This window comes from Heterodontus francisci, chromosome 22 (assembly GCF_036365525.1).
Source record: "Heterodontus francisci isolate sHetFra1 chromosome 22, sHetFra1.hap1, whole genome shotgun sequence".
Lineage (NCBI taxonomy): Eukaryota > Metazoa > Chordata > Chondrichthyes > Heterodontiformes > Heterodontidae > Heterodontus > Heterodontus francisci.
In genome coordinates this window covers 71262277-71284846 of record NC_090392.1, presented here as the reverse complement: position 1 = coordinate 71284846, position 22570 = coordinate 71262277, and the positions used below count along the sequence as shown (strand labels likewise).

Sequence of the window (22570 nt, the reverse complement as noted above, 5' to 3'; positions counted from 1 at the left end):
GTAAATGATTGCATCACTTGGGGAAATTAAAGAACAGCTCATTTATTCTTTGTCAAGCAGCTGAGTTTGAGAGATAAAACATTGCCAACCTCTGGCTCTCTAGTGCAAGGATTGCTGGTTGAAAATCTCTCCGAAGTGTACTAAAACTTGTAGGATCTTTATATCTTGACGGGCTGAGAAGCTGTGGAAGGTTAACTGCTGAAGGTAAACATCCTGGAATGTTGCTTCGCTGGTTTTAAGTAACAGGAATAACTACTCAATTGAAAAATTGAAGTTACATTGTTGGAGAACCATCTAGACAAGTAAATTAATGGGGGAAGAGAATGGAAGCGGTCCATTCAGTTGGTGCACAGCTGATCTAGATCTCAGCTCAATAACTCTTGTTAGTCTTCCCTAACAAAACTGGATTGATCTTGAATACTTCAATTGTCTGTAACCTTTTCTTCAAGAGAATTTCAGATTTCTACTTCCCTTTGTGTGGAAAAAGTGCTCCCTGATTTCACTGCTGAATGGCCGAGCTCTAATTTTAAGATAATGTTTCCTCATTCTTGACATCAGAGAAAATAGTTTCTCTATAGCTACCCATCTAACATTTTAAATGCCTTGCTTTAAATCGCCCCTTAATCTTCTATTCTCAAGGCAATGCAAGGCAGGTTTTTATGCAACCTGTCCTCGTAATTTAATCTTCTAAGCCTAGTTATCGTGAATCTGTGCTCACCAAGGACAGGATAACCTTTTTGATGGGTGTCTGGAATTGAACAGTGTACTCAAAGATGGGATCTGACCAAGGCAAATGATCTTCCTCTTCTCTGCTTCTCCCAGCCTTTCCCTAATCCAGTTGGCATTTCTTCATGCGAGAGTCTTGACCTGTGTATGTTGGTGTATTGTTTGACCTCGGGGCATCACAGTTGAGCTTGATCCTCTTCTTGCCTGATAACCACACCTGCGGAAGTCACTGATCAGGAGCAGGAACCCTAATCAATCTTGCCCTTGTTAATGAAGGCGTACTGAAGAAGACTTTGAGTACCTCTGACTGCTATAGCTGAGGTTAATTAACTCAGAATGGAGCTTACCTCTGTATGTACCTTGGCTCACTCAGCAAATGCAGTGAGTCATTTGAGGCAGTCCTTTGGTTATTCATTTTATTAAGTCTATTGAAATTGAGAGGGGAAATTGAGCAGCAAAAATTTGTCATGTTCACTGTGCTAAAGATTTGCACCCCTTCATCGAATTTCCACTTTTACAGGAATAGGGTGAGATTAGAAAGATACATATGCCTAGGGTAGACAACTACAAGTGAGCTTTTCAAACTCTGGCTCCAGAAGAGAATGAAGAACAGAACAAAATTTGAAAATCTGCTCATTAAAGAATATGCAATGAATTACAGTCAAAAGAAGAGTTTATTAGTAAATACTATGAGCACCACAGCATGTTAACACGTGGTTCCTTGTTCTCACCAAAGATAGTTTGCATCTGAGTAAATATCAGCTGGTCTTTGGGTCGGCAGTGAGCAGAGGCCAGGCACTTCCACACAGAACCAAAGAATTACTCTGGGCAGTTGGTTTCAGCGGGACATCTGTTGGGGACTATCCCTCTCTTTTGATCTGAGGGGCTGAATGGCCTGTTTCTGTGCTGTAGAATTCTACGTAATCCAGCATTTCTGAAATTAGAAAACGGGACAGGTTTTCGAACATATAAATTAGGAGCAGAAGTAGGCCATTCGGCCCCTCTAGCCTGCTCTGCCATTTGTGTTTCGTGTTTCGAATTCCACACTCCCTTCTCCCCCGATAACCTTTGGTTCACATCAAATAAGGAATCAATTTCCCTTTTCCTTGGGCCTCCCTCTGATGATCCTGTCTGAGACTGGGATCTAACCATATCATGAATTTCCACACCAAGCCTGTTTCCCACCACTCTGCTGCAGCATATTTTGATGCTGTGTCTCTATTTTAATTTAAAAGCTACAAAGGTTAATGGTGCTGAAGATTGGAAGAGTTTGAGAATTGAAATCCGATCTCCTTGCTTGTTGTATAAAAATGTCAAACTAAGCTGAGGAAAATAAATTCTCTATCTTGTGAAGCAGTGCAGATTTTCTGGGTTACTTGCCATCACTCCGAGCCCCTTATCACTGTAATTACTAATTCAAACAGAAGGGCATCCTGATCAGAAGCTGGTAATTCATTACTTGATAAAATGAAAAGAAAGAATTGATATTTATATAGCACCTTTTCATGACCTCTGGCTGCCCAAAGTGCTTTACAGCCAATGAAGTACTTCTGAAGTGTACTACTGGCTATTGTTATGTAGGAAACACAGCAACTAATTGATGCACAGCAGGGTCCATCAAATAGCAATGAGATAATAACCAGATGATCGGCTTTTAGTGATATTGGTTGAGGGATAAATATTGGCCAGGACACGAGGGAGAACTCCCCTGTTTTTCAAAACAATGCCATGGGATCTTTGATACCCTTTCAGGTGGGCATAATTTAACATCTCACTCAAAGACAGCATCTCTGACAGTGCAGCTCTCCCTTAGCACCTGCATGGGAGTGGTGGCCTGGGTTGGGTGCTGAAGTCAGACTTGAACCCACAACCTTCTGACTCAGAGGCTGGACCACTACCAAATGAGCCATAGCTTATGTATGTTCATGCAAAAAAAAAAAGGCAAATAGTCGTATCTTTGGCGAGGGACCCAGATGAACCATATCACAAGGCCACACACGAGAGGCATGATAACTACGGGTTATGCTGCAGCATTGTATTTTTCTAAACAAACGAGTGCCAATGACAGCAGTGTCCTTTTAAATCAGCTCCGAGCTAGTCTCACTATCAGCAGAGAGAACACCTCTTTTCATTCTTTATGAAACAGCTTTTTAAAAATAGTGTTGTAAAGAACTAGATTGAAGTTTAACTTCAGTTAGGAGTTAATTAGTTCAATAGAATTAGAATTTTCTCCTCATGGCTTTTGGTTAGAATAAGTTCAGTAGCTTAGGGTTTTCAGCTGCAACCTTGTGATTTGACCTAGCGGTGACTCATGGCTCTTTCTAATTGCTGATTAGTTCTCACAGTTACTGGGGTTTGATGACTTCTGTAGGTCTGGCAGAGTTAATGTTGTGTCAAGGATGAATCATTCAGCTGACTCGCGATGGACAAATGTTAGAGATACAGTAACTGGACTTAGGCTGAATTTAAAAAGAAGTTCTTACAGCACATTACTGAGAAATCTTAACGCAATATTCTCAGGACTGGTCTGTACGTTAGAGAACAAGTAGACTGTGTTCTTTTCACACTTCATAGAATTGCATGCATAGCACAGAAACAGGCCATTCAGTCCAATTGGTCTGTGGCAGTGTTTATGCTCCAAATGTGCCTCCTCCCTGGCTACCCCTCTTCATTGAACTCTATCAGCATAATCTTCTATTCCTTTCTCTCTCATGTTCTTATCTAGCTTTCCCATAACTGCAACAACTCCAGAACTTTGAAACCTTGTAAATATGAGACTGTAAAATTGTGTCATAATAAATGAGGTAAAGTGTTGGTGTTGTGAAATTCCTTACTCTGCTCTTCCATAGAATCATAGAACAGTAAAGCACAGAAAGTAGGAATTCAGCCCATCGAGTCTGTGCCAGCTCTTTCAAAGAGCAGTGTTGTCTGTTTATTTTGAACTTCTTTCTTAAACTAGCAGTCAGAAGAATTTTATACAACTTGTTCACTGATATTGCGCAGTGCAATAACAACCCCTAAGACAGAAAGTTCCAGTCACTAACTGGATAGGATTGAAGCAGAGGGCTGCTTTCCAATCTAATTCTCCCAGCTGTCATTTTAATGGACAGCAAATCTCAGGCTATGTGTCGGCAATTTCCTGAGACGTGCTCCCTTCAGCGTGGCTCACTGCTGGGATGGTTGGAATTAACCCCTGAAAACAGAGGGTGAGTAGGTTGCAAGTATTGAGTACCAAGTTTCGAAGTGTGTGGCCAACAACACCAGCTTGCATTTATATAGCACCTTTTATGGCGTAAAATGAACCATGGGCTATCACAGGAGTGTTATCAAACAAAATTTAGGACTTTGCCACATAAGGAGATATAAGGACAGGAGACTGAATGTTTGGTCAAAGAGGTAGGTTTTAAGGAGCATCTGAAAGGAGGAAAGAGAGAGGCTTAGAGAAGGAAATCCAGAGCTTGGGGCCTTGGCAGCTGAAGGCACTGTCACCAGTGGTGGAGCGATTAAAATTGGGGATGCTCGAGGCCAGAATTGGCAGAGCACGGAGATCTCATTGACTGACTGTAGGGTTGGAGGAGGTTACAGAGATGGGGAATATAGGTCAGTGAGGACAGGGATGATGGTTAAACGGGATTGGGTGCAAGTTGGGATAGAGACAACAGAATTTTGGATGAACTCAAATTTACATAGCCCAGTCAATTTGCGGGTTCATAAGTGTGATCCTGAATTGTACCACTCGGTACTACAGTGTGTTGGCAACAGTACATCTCACTATTGCTGTCAACACGTGCACCGAGAAGGTGCTTTCCTGATGCTCTTTGAATTGTGCTATGAAATCTTCAACAACCACTGGAACCATTATAGCAACAGCTTTTGAGTCATGAAGGGTGGGCAACATACTGCAGATGCTGGAAATATGAAACATCTGTGACAGGAAGAAAGGAGCGAATGTTTCAGTGTGGATCCTTTGTCCTACTCACCCAGGATTGCTGCCATGTTTGGCTACCTAACAGCAGCAACTGTACTTTGGTCTGCTCCTCTTCCTATGATCCTTTTCAGCTCCTTGAGTTTGTTCCACCATTCAATTAGATCAGAGCTGATCTGTATCTTAACTCCCATCTTTGCACCTTGGTTCCATATGCCTTAACACCTCTGCCTAACAAAAATCTTATCAATCTCCATTTTGAAATTTTCAGTTGACCCCCCCCCCCCCCCCCAGCCCCAACAGCTTTGTTTTTGGTGGTGATGGTGAGAGTTCCAGATTTCCACTACCCTTTATGTGAAGAAGTGCTTCCTGATGTCACCCTTGAATAGCCTAGCTCTAGTTTTAAGGTTATGTCCCCTTGTTTTGGCCTCCCCTTCCCCCTCTGCCCTCCCCACAACCACAGTTCAAAAAGATTTCACTAAAATATAGTGGAAATAGAACATAAATCTTATGGTGGGGGGGTTCAAGTTGCAAAGAGACATTAATCTCCCTCGCATCGTTTTCCTCATATACTCATGAAAATGATGACCATTCGGTACAACTTCTCAAGACAAATCACAAATCAAACTTTACTTTTTACGAGCTGACAGTATAGGTTTCTCAGTTAATGTTGCTCCGTGGTTCTAGGGCTGTTGACGTGAAGGCTGAATACTTGAAACTCGAGATGCCAGCGATCTTCCCTGAGCCAATCCCTGTGCTGGGTATTCATGCATCCCTTTTTCCCATGTAATGTATTTATGTGGTGTGGAAGCTGTTGTTTTTACTCTGTAGGACACCAGAAATTCCGGGTATAGCCAATGTGAGATTATATGGAAAATTTCATGGTTAAAATATGTAGTCAGTGTCATCGCTGGCAACTCTAGCTCAATCTTCTAAAGGGAAGACCAAATATTTTGATAAAAATTCTGCTGTTCCAAAGTGAAGGGTTTGATTTAGTTTTTAAGAAAAATTCAATTAACAAATTTTTAGCAAGTGTCAGCTGTGGCTCAGTTGGTAGCACACTCTTCTCTAAGTCAGAAGGTTGTGGGTTTAAGTCCCACTCGAGCACAAAAATCCAAGCTGATACTCCAGTGCACTACTGTAGGAGTGCTGCACTGTCAGAAGTTCTGTCTTTCAGATGACACATTAAGCCAAGACCCTGTCTCCACTCTTGGGTGGATTTACAGGATCCCATGGCAGTATTTTGAAGAGGAGCAGGGTGATTCTCCCCAGTGTCCTAGACCATAATCATCCTTCAATTAGCATCACAAAAACAGATTGGACATTCACATTGCTGTTTGTGGGAGCTTGCTGTGTACAAATTGGCTGCCGCATTTCCTACATTACAACAGTGAATACCCTTCAACGATACTTAGTTGGTTGTAAAGCGCGTTGGGTTGTCCAGTGGTTGTGAAAGGTCTTTTTTCTTGCTAGACGTTCATTTTGTGAAGGCCTGTTCTTGAATAGTGCCACATCACTGGGCTAGATTTTCAATTTTCCACCCGGGTGTAAAACTGGCCTGCAGTTTGGCCCATGATAGTAACCTAACAAAAAAATCAGGTGTTTTGGTAGGAATTTTTAAACCGTCTCCATTTTACAGAGAAGTCAGTGTTTGTCCTGAACTGATTGGATCTGGATTATGTCATTCGAAGGCCCCAGTTGCTTACCATTCCCCATTTATATGCTTCCTTGGTTATTGTTAATGGAGTTTGGGTTAGGGTTTCACTGTCAGAATCTGTTTTTGGGGAAGAGGATTCCTGTAGTCGCCACATTACAATTGTGTTTGTGAAATTCTTGATGGGCAAGGGGGTGGAAGATTATCAAGGCTAGGTGGAAATGTGGAGTAATCAGTTGAATGGCGGAGCAGGCTCGAAGGGCTGAGTGTCCTACTCCTAATTCGTATGTTCATACGACTTTAGGGGAAATTCAGCATAGGTGTGATTCCCAGAAAAGAGCCTCACTGGGTAAGAGCATGGATCTGAGTATGGCTGTAATATTACAATCTCGATTCTCTGACCTCCGATCCTGTCCAATGAGACTGTTCCAGGAGTGCAGCTTTACTGAAATTGCCGCCCCTTTTTTTTTTGCTTTTGGTTTATCCAGCAAAGTCTTTTAAAGCATTACTGATGATTTAGCTGGAGACACTGATCAGAAGAAATCTTCATCCATTTACTTTGGTGTTGCTCATAGTGATTGGAGGAATCCTCGCTCCATGACTGCAGCACTCCAAGATTAGGAGATGTCTACACTGAGTGTGAGAGAGCACAGTGACAGCACTGCTTGAGGCAGGAGTGTAAGAGAGCATAGTCACTGTCTGAGACGGGACTGTCATGCCCAGTTCTCATTATTCAACCTGCCTGGCAAGTCTACTGGGAATGCACATGGTAACATGTCTGTGAAATATGGTTCATATTTTATGGAGATTACTTCAAAAGTGAGAACAGATGGGGACCCTGAGGGGGAACAGTGGATTCCCAATGATGTCATTGTACATTCCGTACAACAATATTGTTCCAATTCAAAATTCAGACTTGATTCTTATTTGCTAATATGGTACGAATGTAATCCAAAAAGAGAGGTGGGTTTGACCATCTTTTCCATTGATAGCACTGCCCATAACTCATTTTTGGCTTCACGTGAGTGTTTGGTTCAGTCCACTTGCAGTATGTTTGGTCATTTTCACGTGGACCTTATTTATCATAGAATTGTAACTCTGCCTCTCCACCATCCACTTTTTTTGTTGCAAGAATTATTTGTGTCCTGCCCATTGCAGGTTGTCACAAACACATCCAGGCAACAAATGAAAGCCAAGCAAATAATTCATTAAATTTTCCTTTCACCAATTATGCATTTTACAGTAAATGGCCTTTCATCATTCTCTTCTGTTCTGCCGTCGTCTTGTCACTCTGATAGACAAGTTACATTATTGAAAATCGAGCTGGTAATGATTCAGACCTGGTACTGTTCATTAACTGTACTAGCATGTATCTTAACACTATACCAGAGAGTGTTGAGCAGCTCTCCAACAGTTCTGTTCTCCACAGCTGGTCCCATTTAATATTTCAGTTCAATTAATCTTGCATATGTCTTGTAAATTGTAAGTAGATGGTGCAGATTGTGGGGTGGGAGGGGGAGAAGAAAAGAGCTTGAGAGAAATGTTCCCTTTTAAGTAGCAATAAAAAGGGAGCCTGTGAATGTTGTAAATCTGAGGTAAAAATGGAAAATGAAGGGGCATGCGCAGTGGACATCTGGAAGAGAGGGAGAAAGGTTAATGCTTTGGGTGTGAGTTCTGATGAACGATCATAACCAAAGCATTAACCTGCCTTTCTCTATCAGATGCTGATCAACTTGCTCTGCTTCCAGCATCTTCTGTCTTCCCTTCTGAGTTGATAAAAATTAAAAATATAAATCTGTTAATGTGTTGAGCAATTTTTGCCAATAATTTTTATAGTATTTTAAAATTATATTTTCAGAAGTGTGAAAGTGATAACAGTTTAAGGGCCTGAGACAGCAGTAGCGCAGAATACATGGGATCTAGTTCCTTTACATGGTTCACATTTTCTTTTTCTCTTTTTCAAATTGGGGCAACAGGTTGCAATAAAAATCATTGACAAGTCTCAACTGGATGCTGTGAACTTGGAGAAAATCTACAGAGAAGTACAGATCATGAAACTGCTGGATCATCCACACATCATCAAACTCTATCAGGTACAAAATATCTAAATGAATGGTGTAGTCACCTTCTCCTCCTCCTGGAAGAGATTTATATCAACAGAGGAATTCTTTCCATTCTCTCTAGCACGGCTTGGGAAAGAAGGTGGCAGTTGTTGAGAATGCTAAGCAGATAGAATCAGGCAAAATGGTTGCTGAATGTTGCTGAATCTGGAACATTTGTTCCTTTTGTAGCAACATAGGAACAGGAGTAGGCCATTTAGTCCCTCGAGCCTCTTTTGCATTTCAATTTAATCATGACTGACCTGTATCTCTCTCAACAGTTTTTGGAGGAGAGTTCTAGATTCCACTTCCCTTTATATGAAGAAGCACTTCCCGACATCACCATTGTGTATGACCTACCTGTAATTTTATGGTTATGCCCCCTTGCCCTGAACTACCCCACCAGAGGACAGAGTTTCTCTGTAACTACCCTATCAAATCCTTTAATCATCTTGAACATCTTAATCATCTTGATCACTCCTTGCTTCTCTGTACTCTGCAGAATACAAGCTAGTCCGTGCAACCTGTCCTCATAATCTAACCCTTTTAGCCCAATGTATCATTCTGGTGAATCTGTGCTGCACACCCAGCCCCCTCCAACGCCGGTATATCCTTCCTGAGGTGCAGTGCCCAGATGTGAACACAGACCTCTAAATGGGCTCTAATCAGAGTGCTCTGTGAGAGCTTGTGGAGTTCAATGAGTGGGGATTTGTTTACTTTGCAAATGCACAGTTGAATTCTGAAAATGCGTGTGTGTTCTTTTTTTTTTGAAAAGGGAGCTGGACATTATGATTCTGTTGCATTATAACTTTGTGAGCTGCCTAGACTAATATGGATCTGTGGTATACTGTTAGCTGTGCATTGCCTTACTGGTCTTGTTAACTTTTTGCTACCATTAACCTTTCTCTACTTTTGTATAATTAAATATCTCCTGAGTATTTTACTGGCAGAATGAGGAACTGAGCAGGAGAGAATTTGAGGAAGGTGACTGAAAGTGTGGTCAAAGGGTTAAAAATGCATCGAAATATTTAAAAATGAGGTTTGAAAAGATTGCAATTGGCCCACCAATCACCTGGGAAGTTTGCAATGATTCCAGGTGTACTGAAGCTGATGTGTCCTGAGACTGAGATGAAACCTGACCGATTTCGATCAAACCTCATTTCTGATTTATGGATCACAGTTTGTATCAGTCTGAAATCCGGAGTGAGAGAAACTGTCCAATGCTACCATCATACAATCTTAAAGCACAGAAGGAGGCCATTCGGCCCATTGTGCCAGTGCCAACTCTTTGAAAGAGCTGTCTCTTTAGTTTCACTCTTTCCCCATAGCCCTGCAGATATTTTTTTCACAGAGATCCAATTACCTGTTGAAAATTATTATCTGTGTCCTTTGGTTATCAGCTCTCCTGCTAGTGGAAACAGTTTCTCTTTATTTACTCTGTCCAAATCTCATATAATTTTTAACACCGCTATTAAATCTCCACAAAAGCTTCTCTGCTCTAAGGAGAACAATTCCAGTTTCTCCACATGACTGCAGTTCCTCATGTCTGCCATCATTCTAGTGAATCTCCTCTACACCCTCTCTCAAGGTGTTGATATCCTTCCCAAAATGTGTGGTCAGACATTTCAATGTGTTGTGTGTGATTGTAAAAGGACACCTTGTATGTCTGGGGCATGGAGGGTTTAGTGTTGCTGTCTGTGGGATTCTATTTGTGAGTAACACAGTGCCATTTTCTTTAATGTGAAATACATCATTATGCGATGTATTTATGGATGTTAGTTTGCAGTGATGGATACCATACCTTAAAAGGATATTGCCATCGTAAGATTGTCTGTCAATCCTCTTTTGGTTTGGAGAGGAAAGGAAAATATGTATTTATTGATATGAAGAATTCCTATGCAACTCACTCAATTTAGATTATTACGTTTGTTTACCTATTTTAATATATTAGATGTCTTGTATATAGAACACTTTACATGAACAAAACAAATTGTTGGGGCTTTTCCAGTTGGTTTTGAGACAATTTTTAAAAAAAAATGCTTCACCATGTTTCACATATTACTGATTAGTTCTTGGAACCAGTCACAGAACACTTCCCCACCATTTGCCTTACTTTACCATTTTATCATCACATGAATGTCTGCCACATCCTCTTCTGCTGACCAGTGTGAGGGCAAGTTCAATAATAAACGATAAATGGTTTACTGGAACCTTTTCCATGGAGAAGCATTGTTGAGGGCCATCCAATGCACTTTTCCTTGGATTTGCACTACTTAAATTCCAGAAGTGCCTCCATGCATGGCAGTCAGGTCATTGCGTCACCCCCGTATGGCGAGTTAGGCAGAATAACCTAAAATTGGTAAGAAGGGGAGTGAATAAATTTTACAATAAAAGCAGAATACTGCAGATGTTGGAAATCTGAAATAAAAACAAGAAATGCTGGACATACTCGGCAGGTCTGGCAGCATCTGTGGAGACAGAAACAGAGTTAACGCTTCAGGTCAGTGTCCCTTCATCAGAACGTGTCGGAGTGAATTTTAAAGTCTGCAAAAAGTAACTGTTACAAAATAGAGTACAGACTGGGTGGTTTATGAAAGATGAAACCATTCAACTTAAAAAAAAAAAAAAATCCTGAAAAATATCAAAGTTTTTGGAATGTGGGAATGAGGCTGCTACATTTCTACAACAAACAAATTTAGCAATGTCTGCCTGATGGTCTCTGACATTCACTCAATAATCACCTGGCACTACCGATATCCTCCGGCCTGGATATGGAGGATATGAACTAGACATTTTTTGGGCTTGGTTCGACTTGAGGCTTTAGTCTTCACTCAGCACCATCAGGTTTATGTTGTTGTGCTGATCTTGTTTAGAATTTCTTTTTGGCAGATACCTAATTCTGACTGACTCACATACATTTCAATTATGTTTCCTCCAGAGGTAAAGTAACAATTGATAAAGTAAAAGAATTTATCCTAGCACATAACCTTAAATACCTAATTATTTAGTCATGTCTCAACCCAGTTACAGCCTAAAATCGTTGGACTCCTATAATCAAGTTACTAAGCATGGCGCTCCTTAATCCTTTATTTGTCATTCCAGTAGTTCTTTTATGTGGATTCCCAATCACTGGGATCTTGACTAGACTGTCAGACGTCGCCTTGTTTTGGCAGGTTTGATGCAACTAGGAAGTTTGCAGCAAATGACAAATGCCATAAGATCTGGTGTGTTAGTTGCACTGGAGTAAAATTCTCCCCTATCCCCTTGCTCCCCCATCATCTTTTTCTTTTGGGCCTCCTTATCTCGAGAGACAATGGATACGCGCCTGGAGGTGGTCAGTGGTTTGTGAAGCAGCGCCTGGAGTGGCTATAAAGGCCAATTCTGGAGTAACAGGCTCTTCCACAGGTGCTGCAGAGAAATTTGTTTGTTGGGGCTGTTGCACAGTTGGCTCTCCCCTTGCGCCTCTGTCTTTTTTCCTGCCAACTACTAAGTCTCTTCGACTCGCCACAATTTAGCCCTGTCTTTATGGCTGCCCGCCAGCTCTGGTGAATGCTGGCAACTGACTCCCACGACTTGTGATCAATGTCACACGATTTCATGTCGCGTTTGCAGACGTCTTTATAACGGAGACATGGACGGCCGGTGGGTCTGATACCAGTGGCGAGCTCGCTGTACAATGTGTCTTTGGGGATCCTGCCATCTTCCATGCGGCTCACATGGCCAAGCCATCTCAAGCGCCGCTGACTCAGTAGTGTGTATAAGCTGGGGATGTTGGCCGCCTCGAGGACTTCTGTGTTGGAGATATGGTCCTGCCACCTGATGCCAAGTATTCTCCGAAGGCAGCGAAGATGGAATGAATTGAGACGTCGCTCTTGGCTGGCATACGTTGTCCAGGCCTCGCTGCCGTAGAGCAAGGTACTGAGGACACAGGCCTGATACACTCGGACTTTTGTGTTCCGTGTCAGTGCGTGTCCCCCATCATAGATTAGTTAAAAAGCCCAGGTTAAAGTGTTGAATTGTACACTGGATTGTATAGGTCAGCGCAGAATTTATTTCATGTGAGTTTTGTGCTTATTGGGGGGGGTGGGGGGGAGAAAGGATGTTGAGGGTGACAGTTGGAACTTGTCTGATACCCAGGGGCTGGTTTTGGTTTACTTAGAGAATTGGGCAAATGTAGCAATTGAACTGCTGGCCCAATTACAACAGCAAGCGGCCCCAACAATCTTGTCAGGCCTTGTTAGCATGTGGCCAGCTCCTACACCAAGCCAGCCGACTACAGAGTGAGGGGATTTGAGGGGTGGCGAGGGTGGATGGTGATGGGCAAGCGGGAACCGGGAGTGGGCCTGTGTCCTCCTGCGGGATCAGAGGCTGCACTCCCACTGCTCCTGGCCCCACAAAGATCAAAGAAAAAACATCAGCTGTCTTTGGATCCACCTTCACCGGTCCCTTTTTCAAGAATTGCTGGTTAAGCTGCTTCACGCCAACCCACCAGAATTGCCCTGGAGTCTCCAGGAATTAAAAATTAATCTCCAGGACACTGCAGCAAACAATCCAGGAGAAAAATCATAGTGGCAGTAAAAGATTAGTGTTTTTTTCATTTTCTTTGAATACTTCTCATTAACTATTATATTGGAGTTGGGAATAAGGACTGACTGACATTGAAGAGTCATCTAATTAGGTAATGAAGAGCCCTTCACTTTCCAGTTGGTAGGGGGAAGGCTGTGCACTGTGATGATGGACATGTTTGATGACCAATGGCAGGAGTGTGGGGCAGGGCACATGGAGGTAGAAGGTCCCGTGATGAAACCTCCAGAAGTACATTCATCCAGAGCTGGCAACCTTAAGCCTGCCTCTTTCAAGCAGGAGCACGGGCTTCTTGTTTTGAGGCTGACTCAAAAATTCCATTGGGTGGGCTTCAAGCAGCCAGTGTGCACAGCTTTATGCTTTCCCCCCCCCCAAATCTTTGCTTGTCAATTTTCCCATTTTCTGTCAGTAGATGTACACTAATTGCCTCCCCAGTGTTGACATCAAGCTCTCCTGGGTCGAGTATCGTATAGACAGCCAGCCCTGGGGTTAAGGATTTACATGGCCCTGGAGATCAGGATGATCATTCCACCACATTCCAACATTTCCCAAGGTAGCAAACAGTGGGCATCAGCTTCAAAGAAAAAAAGCATCTTTGACAGCCGCCCCTGTAAAGATCTTCCTCCTTCCCTCCTGCCTCCTGCCATAGCCTCCATATATTTGCTGTCTTGGCTTTAGTTTGTTAGCCAAAGAGTTCAAGCCTTCATAGAGATTAGGAAAGAGTGTTTGACGCAGAGTAAAAGAGGATCAGATTAGAAAAAAGAACCAAGTAAAGGAGAGGAAGTCTCAACTGGGGGGGGGGGGGTTGGGAAAAGAGAGAGAGCAAATGCCACAGCATTAATTTCCAAGTACAGCACATGTAAAAATGGCAAACGTCAATCTGTGTGTAATTATTTCTATCTCTGTCAGGTTTAATAGTCATGTTTGATCCACTTTCTTCTGTGAAGTGCAGAGGGATTAAATTAAAATGTAATTGGAGACTTCACTTGCGGCAACAGGTTTTTGGATCAAAGGAAGCTGAGCAACCCAGCTGAGAACTTGGGAACATCTGTTTCGTTTTACTCCCCACTTGGTTGGAGGCTCTGGCTGACATCCTCATGGGAGAACAAATAATTGGCCGTCCCACACTGACCAGGATTTGGTGCATGGAATCCATCACATAACCTGGTAGAGAACTAACTGTGATATAACCAGCGCAGGTGGTGAAGGCAGTTCTGATATTGCAGATGCCAAGTCGTTCCCAGGTGGCCTGGACTTGTTACCCGTCGATTTTTCTTTGGTCCATTTTCCCCGCTCAGAGAATGTGCTGTGTTGGGAGACACTGTTGGGGCAGAGTAAAGGGAGTTGTGCTCTCCAGCTGGTCCCTGCTATGCATGTTCTGGTTTGTAAGAGCTTCACATTGGCAATCCTGCTCCTGAGTGTGAACAAATATCCGCAGAGAGCAAACAGTTGAGATGTTTTGAATAGCAGGAGTAGCTTTTTATTTGAACGATGTACAACAGTCTAATAAATCTAACACTTAGTGTGTCCTTATTTAGTACAAGTGATATCCCATGGTGTAGCTTGTTGATGGGGTATTTTTTGGCCCACCAGGGTATCTGTCTGTCCCTTCATGCCTCAAAAATGTATTCCAAGTGTTCTTTTTACAAGATGGTTCTCGAAGATGCTGAACCTGGCTTGAATTCTCCTGGGTTTAGGAAGGTTGAGGCATGATCTAGTCAAGGTGTTTAAAATGACACCGATTCAATAGGGTAGAGGCAGAGAAACTATTTCCTGTGGTTGAGGAACCCAGAACAAGGGGGCATAATCTTAAAATTAGAGGTAGGCCATTTAGGAGTGAAATTAGGAAGCTTTTCCTTCTTACACAAAGCATAGTGGAAATCTAGAACTCTTCCCTCAAAAGGCTGGGGTCAATTGAAACTTTTAGTTTAGTTTTAGAGATACAGCACTGAAACAGGCCCTTCGGCCCACCGAGTCTGTGCCACCCATTTTATACTAATCCTACACTAATCCCATATTCCTACCACATCCCCACCTGTCCCTATATTTCCCTACCATCTACCTATACTAGGGGCAATTTATAATGGCCAATTTACCTACCAATCTGCAAGTCTTTTGGCTTGTGGGAGGAAACCGGAGCACCCGGAGAAAACCCACACAGACACAGGGAAAACTTGCAAACTCCACACAGGCAGTACCCAGAATTGAACCCGGGTCGCTGGAGCTGTGAGGCTGCGGTGCTAACCACTGCGCCACTGTGCCGCCCTTGATTGAAATCGATGAGTTTTTGTTAGCTCTGCGTATTGAGGGATATGACAAAAAGGCGAGTAAATGGAGTTGAAGTTCAGATCAGCTCATGATATAATTGAATGGTGGAACAGGCTCGATGGGCTGAATTGCCTTATCCTGTTCCTGGGAGCTGTGGAAGGATCTTCTAACTTACACACCCAACTTTATATTTTAAAAAAATTGTAGTCCAGCCTTATCACTAGCTTGGGAAAGAGAAACAAAATAACATTTGCATCACCTTAAAGAATCAAAACTAATTTTCCCCCGGAGAATTGTATTTTTGTAGTTGTATGGGTGGGTGAGGTTTTGAGTTGCAATGCAACTTTCTCCATATTAATTGTAAGTATTGTTTCCCTCTTTTAATTTGCAGTCACTGGCCATCTCTGTAATGTTTCCACTTCCTCTTATTACCAGTGGTGATAACTTCGAAGTCATTCTGACCCCACCCTTCCTCCATCCCCCATCCTGTTATACTCACCCTATACTTAGAATCCAAAAATATTTTGAAAACAGAAGTAAATGAACTGCAGAGATGTTAGTGACTCTGGAGGTGCATCTGAATCACACTACTAGAATCAATTGGCATTCCGATGTAGGTCCCATGTTTGATCTTCACTGTGTCTGAGATTAGCTGGTTTGAGGCGGTGCAGTTGACAGTCATCCAAGGCTTCCACTTCCAGTGACTGTCCAGTGCCGCCCAGCGGGAAAGGGTCATAAGAATGTATCAAGCAAACCCAAGAACATCATCGGCTTCCTGGCTTTGCAGCAGAGCCGTCACAAGGCTGCTGTTGCATATCTCCTAGCAACTATCAGAAAGCCAGCATCAGCAAAGGCTTGAGAAAAGACGACCACAGGAAGTCTCTGGCAGAGTGTGAACGTTGGGGGCTGGAGGAGGCGCTGGGGGAAAATGATGTGGTTCACGTCCAGACAGAACAAATAAACGTATTTTAAACTGACGTTGGCATTCTTTTTCGGCTCCAACAAAAGTAACGTGTGTTGAATTTATGTTATTTATGTCTGTGTCTAGTGATGTGCTGACTCAATAGCCCTGGAAGTGGGAGTGACGTGCTAGTTTCTGATAGTTTAGTCTATGAAGTGCCACATAATAGACTTGTTAACAAAATTGAAAGCCTAGGGATTAAAGTGGCAGTGGTGGCATGGTGAAGAAATTTGCTAAACGACAGAAAGCGCTGATGAACGTTTGTTTTTCAGACTGGAGGGGCGTATACAATGGTGTTTCCTGGGCATCAGTATTCGGACCACTGTACTTTTTGATATATTATTATGGAGTTGGGTATAGTTTGCTGTTGACACAAAACTTGGAAATATAGTAAGCATTACAAAGGTTAGTAAACAGACTGGTGAAATGGGCACCCTGGTGACAGATGAAATTTAATACAGAAAAGTGCGAAATGATGCATTTTGGTGGGAAGAATAAGGGGAGACAACAAAGGGTACAATTTTAAAGGCAGTGCAAGAACAGAGACCTGGGGGTTCACATGCGCAAATAGTTGAGGTGGCAGGCCAAGTTACAGCTGTTTTTATTTTTAAAATGCAGGATCCTTGGTTTTATGAATAGAGTGCAAAAGCAAGGAAGCTGCGCTAAACCTTTATGAAACACTGGTTCAGCATCAGCTAGATCATTATGTCTAATTCTGGACGCCACACTTCAGGCAAAATGTCAAGGCCTTGGAGAGGGTGCAGGGGCGGTTTGTCAACATGATACCAAGGGTGACAGACTTCAGTTACTTAGAGAAACTAGAATTGTTCTTCTTGGAGCAGGAAAGATTAAGTGGAGACTTAATAGAGGTGTTGAAAATTGAGGGGATTTGATAGAGTAAATAAGAACTGGCAGGGGGGTCAGTAATGAGAGGACACAGATTTAAAAGGAATCAGAGGGGATCAGGAGAGCTTTTTTCATGCGACGAGTTGTAATCTGAAATGCACTGCCTGAAAGGGTGGTGGAAACAGATACAGTAGCAATTTTCAAAAGGGAATGGTATATATAATATACTTGAAAAGGGAAAAAAAATTGCAGAGTTGAGGGGAAAGAGCAAGGGAGCAGGACTCATTGGATATTTGTCTCAATGAGCGGGCACAGGCGTGATGGGCCAAATGGTCGTCTCCTGTGCTGTAATATTCTATGATTCCAGTTTGCCTGGCTGGTTTTGCTTCTCACTGGTAGCGTTTGGAATTGTGTTGCATGTCAGTGATGGTACCAACCAGTTTATCCGACTGCCCAGCTGTCATTGTCATGCATAAACATTTCCCGTCCCGCATTATAGCTGTTTAGTATACAGCAAAGAGTTGACTCTGTGCCAAAATCTTAAATTCTCTGTTATGTGTCTTTTAATAACTCAATTTAGACATTTGCGGGGTGGAATTGTTCTCTGCCAGCAGCGCGACACAGGCTCGTAGTGAATCAGCAGCCTGTTCTACACCGCACCAGTTTTTATTTTCCATTGACTTGGAAAATATTGCCAAGATTTTTAATTTCAAACCAAATAAAAGCAACAGTGAAACTGGGGAACAAGACTCCAGAAAGAGTTTGAACTATGGTTCTGTGAAGTTCAGTGGAAAGAAGATCGGGTACGGTGAAAAAGCGTTTGCCAATTCGCAACTGGCGCATATGAATTTCACCCCTTGACTTTATCTTGTGACGAAGATCATTTTCTGAGGGTTGGGGGGGGGGGGTGGTGCGCGTGGGAGAGGAGGCAGCTGGGAAACAAAGCTGGAGAGGAATCTTTTTATTGGGGGTAGGAGGAGAAACGAATGAATCTATTTTCTTTCTTTCCACTCACCTCAGGTCTGCTCAGGCCTTTGTCCTTCTGAGGCTGAGTAGGTGGCAGACTTGCACATTGACCTCTGTTTTTCAGGTGACTGTTGAGGCCTAAAATGGCTGCTGTGACTGACCTCCCTTCCCTTCAATTTGTGACCTCTATACAGCAAAGCCACTGAGACTTTCAGCCTGTATCCCCACCCCAGTGTGCCTGCAGCTACTATAAGGAACATGGGCTGGGTTGTTAACTCTGGTTGAATATATACCCTGGAGGTTTTATCACATCCTGCCCCCAAGCTTTTGCCATTGATTATCCAACATGTCTAAACTCATGACTCAATGCCAATTGGAACATGATTGACAGTCAGGGATCAACCAAAGAACTTGTTTTCCTATTTCCAATATTTTTATAACTAATAAATAAAATAGTTTAAAGAAAATGAGAAAAACACTTTTTAAAAAATAAAACTCCCCTCTGTTGTTTTTCCCGGGTTTCTCTCAGTAGTGTCGTGGAGATTAATTTTTAATTACTGGAGACTCCATGCCGATGGGGGACGGTTAGCAACCCTAAGCAACAGTGAAGTATGGTTAGGTTTACAGCATTCAGACAAGCCTGTGAAGCTCCTAATTTCGTTCACCAGCATCACATGCTTTAACTCTATGGGATGTGAGTGTAACTGTGGATCTGTGTTAAGTGCCTGAAGTTGTGTAAGGATTATTTTCCCTACTTCAAATTACTGATCGGTATTTATACTTGGTAAGCTCAATGCTCTTAGTGTTGAAGAATGGAACATTTCCCATTTTAGGCACCCAGTATTAAGTGCTATGGTGCTGTAAGATGTAGGTCAATGCTGTCTCTATTCTGCCTCACCCCAAACCCAGTTGATTACCCTTTACTGAGCCATTCTAAGCCATGGCTCAGTTGATAGCACTCTTGTCTCTGAGTCACAAGATTCTGGGTTCAAATCCCACTCCAGGGCTTGAGTGCAAAAATTAAAGGCTGTCACTCCTTTGTACTGGGAGTGCTGCACTGTTGGAAGTGCTGTCATTCAGGTGAGACATCTGCCTGCTTGGGTGAATGTAAAAGAATCATGGTGCTATTTTGAAGAAGAGCAGGCCAGTGCCCTGGTCAATATTTATCCCTCAGTCAACATTACAAAAGAACAGATTATCTTGTCATTATCACATTGCTGTTGTAGGATCTTGCTGTGTGCAAATTGGCTGCTATGTTTCCAACATGACAACAGTGAATACACTTCAATTTTGATTGTGAAAAGTGCTATATAAATGCAAGTCTTTTTTTTTCTTTCAACCATCCTTTGGCCTGTCTGGGTAACATTGCCAATAAGTGTTGAACTGATATGGGGAAGGGGGTGATTGGAAAATATACTCTTGTGCTATTGGTCCATACCCATTAGGGACTTTTAACACCATTCACTTAGGACAACATGTAGCCAACAAAGAAGACTTTAGCTCCATCAGTCTGGCTGGGAATTGACATGACATGAAAGGCCAGTGTGTGGCCCACTGCACAGCCTAATCCACCACCACAACCCTGTGTTTTTATTGGTCACAGTTGTTACAGAATTAAAAACACAAGGTTGTGGATCGGCCACCTGTTATATTCCTGGTTGGCTTTTCCTTCAAGTTGATTTCAACAAATAGGAAAATCGAACGAGCTGCTGAATGGGCGCCTGATCCCTCACCACCAGTTTTCTGGCCCCGCCAAAATTGAACATTACTGACCCCATGTGCGATGTAGGGGCAGAGTTCACAACTTGTGAGCTAAGCATTCCAAGAAGTGCTGAGCCAGGGCCATGCAGTTTGCTCTGATCAGGAGGGAGAGATAGTTAGAGAATATGCTGTTCCAGGCTGAGCATGCACTAACTGATCCTCGTATCCCTTGGACTTGAGCGCATACTCTGAGCTTGTAGAGCTTGATGGAAGAATTACTTTCTATCTTTGAGCAATGGACAATGAAGAAGCAGCATTCCAAATCCTTTACCACTGCTGCCAATTGGTATCTCCACTAAAGGCCTCTGGTGACGCAGCCTTTAATGCCTTCTCATCAAATGTGTACACCTTCCAGGGATCAAGCTTGGGTAGATGTAGCAAATCAAGGGGTAAAGTCAAGGCAGGAGATCAGAATAGTAATATGGGAAATGGAAGTCAGAGAGTGACAGGAAGGGAAAGGGAGAGAAAACCTAAGACCACACCAACAGTCAAGACTAGATGTTACAAAGATAACAAAAAGACAAAACTAAAGGCTCTGTCTCTGAATGCATGTAGCATTCAGAACAAAGACAAACTGATAGCACACTTTGAAGTAAATAAATATGATCTGAGAGCCATTACGGAAATGTGGCTGCAGGATGACCAGGATTGGGTCCTGAATATTGGGGGTTATGACATTCAAGCAGAATAGAAAGCTAGGTGGAGGGGCAACATTGTTAATCAAGGATGGCAATAGTTAGAGCTAACCTTGGTTCAGGAGATCAGGATGTAGAATCGGTTTGGGTGGAGATGAGGAATAGTAGGGGAAAGAAGTCACTAGTGGGAGTGACCTACAGGCCCCCTATCAGTAATCACATTGTAGGACCAAGTATACAAGAAGAAATATTAGGTGCTTGTGATAAAGGGACGGCAATAATCATGGATGATTTTAATCTACGTATAAACTGGAAAAATCAGATTGGCAATATTAGCCTGGATGATGAGTTCATGGAATGCTTTAGAGATAATTTCTGAGAGCAGCATGTTCTGGAACCAACCAGAGAGCAGGTTATATAAGACTTGGTATTGTGTAATGTGACAGGATTAATTAATGATCTCAGAGTAAAGGCACTTCTAGGTAGCAGCGACCACAAAATGATTGAATTTTACATCCAGTTTGAGAGAAGAGTGGGTTTAAGACTAGTATTTTAAATTTAAATAAGGGCAACTATGTGGGCATGAAAGCTGAGCAAGCTGTAGTGAACTGGGTTACCAGGCTAGGAGAGAGATCAATAGAGAAGCAGTGGTAGACATTTAAGGGGATATTTCAGAATAAGTATATTCCTACTGTAAAGAAGAATTCTAAGGGAAGGACCCACCATCTGTGGTAAAATAAAGAAGTTAAGGAAAACATCAAACTTGAGGAAAAAGCATATAATTGTGCAAAGATGAGTGGCAGGTCAGATGATTGGGCAAAATATAAAGAATGGCAGAGAATGACTAAAAGGTTAATCAGGATAAAGAAATTAGAGTATGAGAGGAAGCTAGCTAGAAATGTAAAAACAGGTGGCAAGAGTTTCTACAGGTATTTAAAAAGGAAAAGAGTAAGAGTGTTGGTCTGCTAGAGAATGGGGAGTTAAAAATAAGGGAATGGAGGATGAAATGAACAAGTATTTTGCTTCTGTCTTCACTACAAAGGATACAAAAAAATTCCAGTAATATCTGTAAATCAGGAGGTGGAAGGAAGAGAGGAACTTGCTGAAATTATAATCACCAGGGAAGCGGTACTAAGAAAACTGATGGATCTGCAGGCTGACAAGTCCCCGGGTCCAGATGGGCTTCATCCTAGGGTCTTAAAAGAGCTGGCTAATGAGGTAGTAGATGCGTTGGTAATTTATCTACATTCGCTAGATTCTGGAAAGGCTCCATCAGACTGGAAAGTAGCAAATATAACCCCTCTAATCAAAAATGTGGTGGGGGAGGCAGAAAACGGGTAACTATAGGCCAGTTAGCTTGACGTCTGTCATGGGGCAGGTGTTAGAATCGATCATTAAGGCATTTAGAAAAACTCACGGTAATTGGGAATAGTAAGCATGTTTTTGTGAAAGGGAAATCATGTTTGACCAATTTATTGGAGTTCTTTGGAAGAGTAACATGCGCTGTGGTTAAAGGGGAGACAGTTGACGTACAGTACTTGGATTTCCAGAAGGCATTTGACAAGGTGCCACATAAAGGGTTATTGTGCAAAGTAGGAACTCTTCGTGTAGGGAGTAACATATTAGCATGGATAGAAGATTGGCTGGCTGGCAGAAAATAGAGGATGCATAAATGGGTCCTTTTCTGAGTGGCAGGATGTGACGAGTGGAGTCCCGCTGGCAGGATGTCACGAGTGGAGTCCCGCAGGGGTCTGTATTAGGGCCTCAACTTTTTACAATTTATATCAATGACTTAGATGAGGGGAGTGATGGCATGGTAGCTAGATTTGCAGATGACACGCAAAGATAGGTAGGAAAGTATGTTGCGAAGAGGACATAAGGAGGTTGCAGACCGATTGTAGATGGGTTGAGTGAGTGGGCAAACATTTGGCAGATGAAGTATAATGTAGGAAAATGTGAAGTTGTTTACTTTGGCAGGAAGAATAAAAAGCAGAGTATTTCAGAAACGGAGAATGACTGCAGAATTCTGAGGTGCAGAAGGATCTAGGTGTTCTAGTGCATGAGTCACAATAAGTTAGTATGCAGGTACAGCAAGTAATGAGGAAGGCTAATGGAATGCTATCTTTTTTTTATTAGGAGAGGAGT

The 22570-nt window shown here is 42.5% G+C and overlaps 1 protein-coding gene and 1 long non-coding RNA gene across 5 annotated transcripts in view; one reads left to right on the top strand and one right to left on the bottom strand.

The window, feature by feature from the left end:
* sik2a (salt-inducible kinase 2a) overlaps positions 1-22570 on the top strand; it is a 131997-nt gene that overhangs the window by 25401 nt on the left and 84026 nt on the right. For all 4 annotated transcript variants that reach the window (XM_068053990.1, XM_068053991.1, XM_068053989.1 and 1 more), the window contains exon 2: positions 8282-8398. In XM_068053990.1, coding sequence (XP_067910091.1) covers positions 8282-8398 — 117 coding nt within the window. The remainder of the gene's footprint in view (positions 1-8281; positions 8399-22570) is intronic.
* On the bottom strand, positions 1405-16075 carry LOC137381419 (uncharacterized). Its single transcript, XR_010977175.1, has 3 exons — positions 15756-16075; positions 10523-10754; positions 1405-1660 (listed from the first exon to the last, which is right to left on the bottom strand). It is a non-coding gene; the product is annotated as an uncharacterized lncRNA (long non-coding RNA).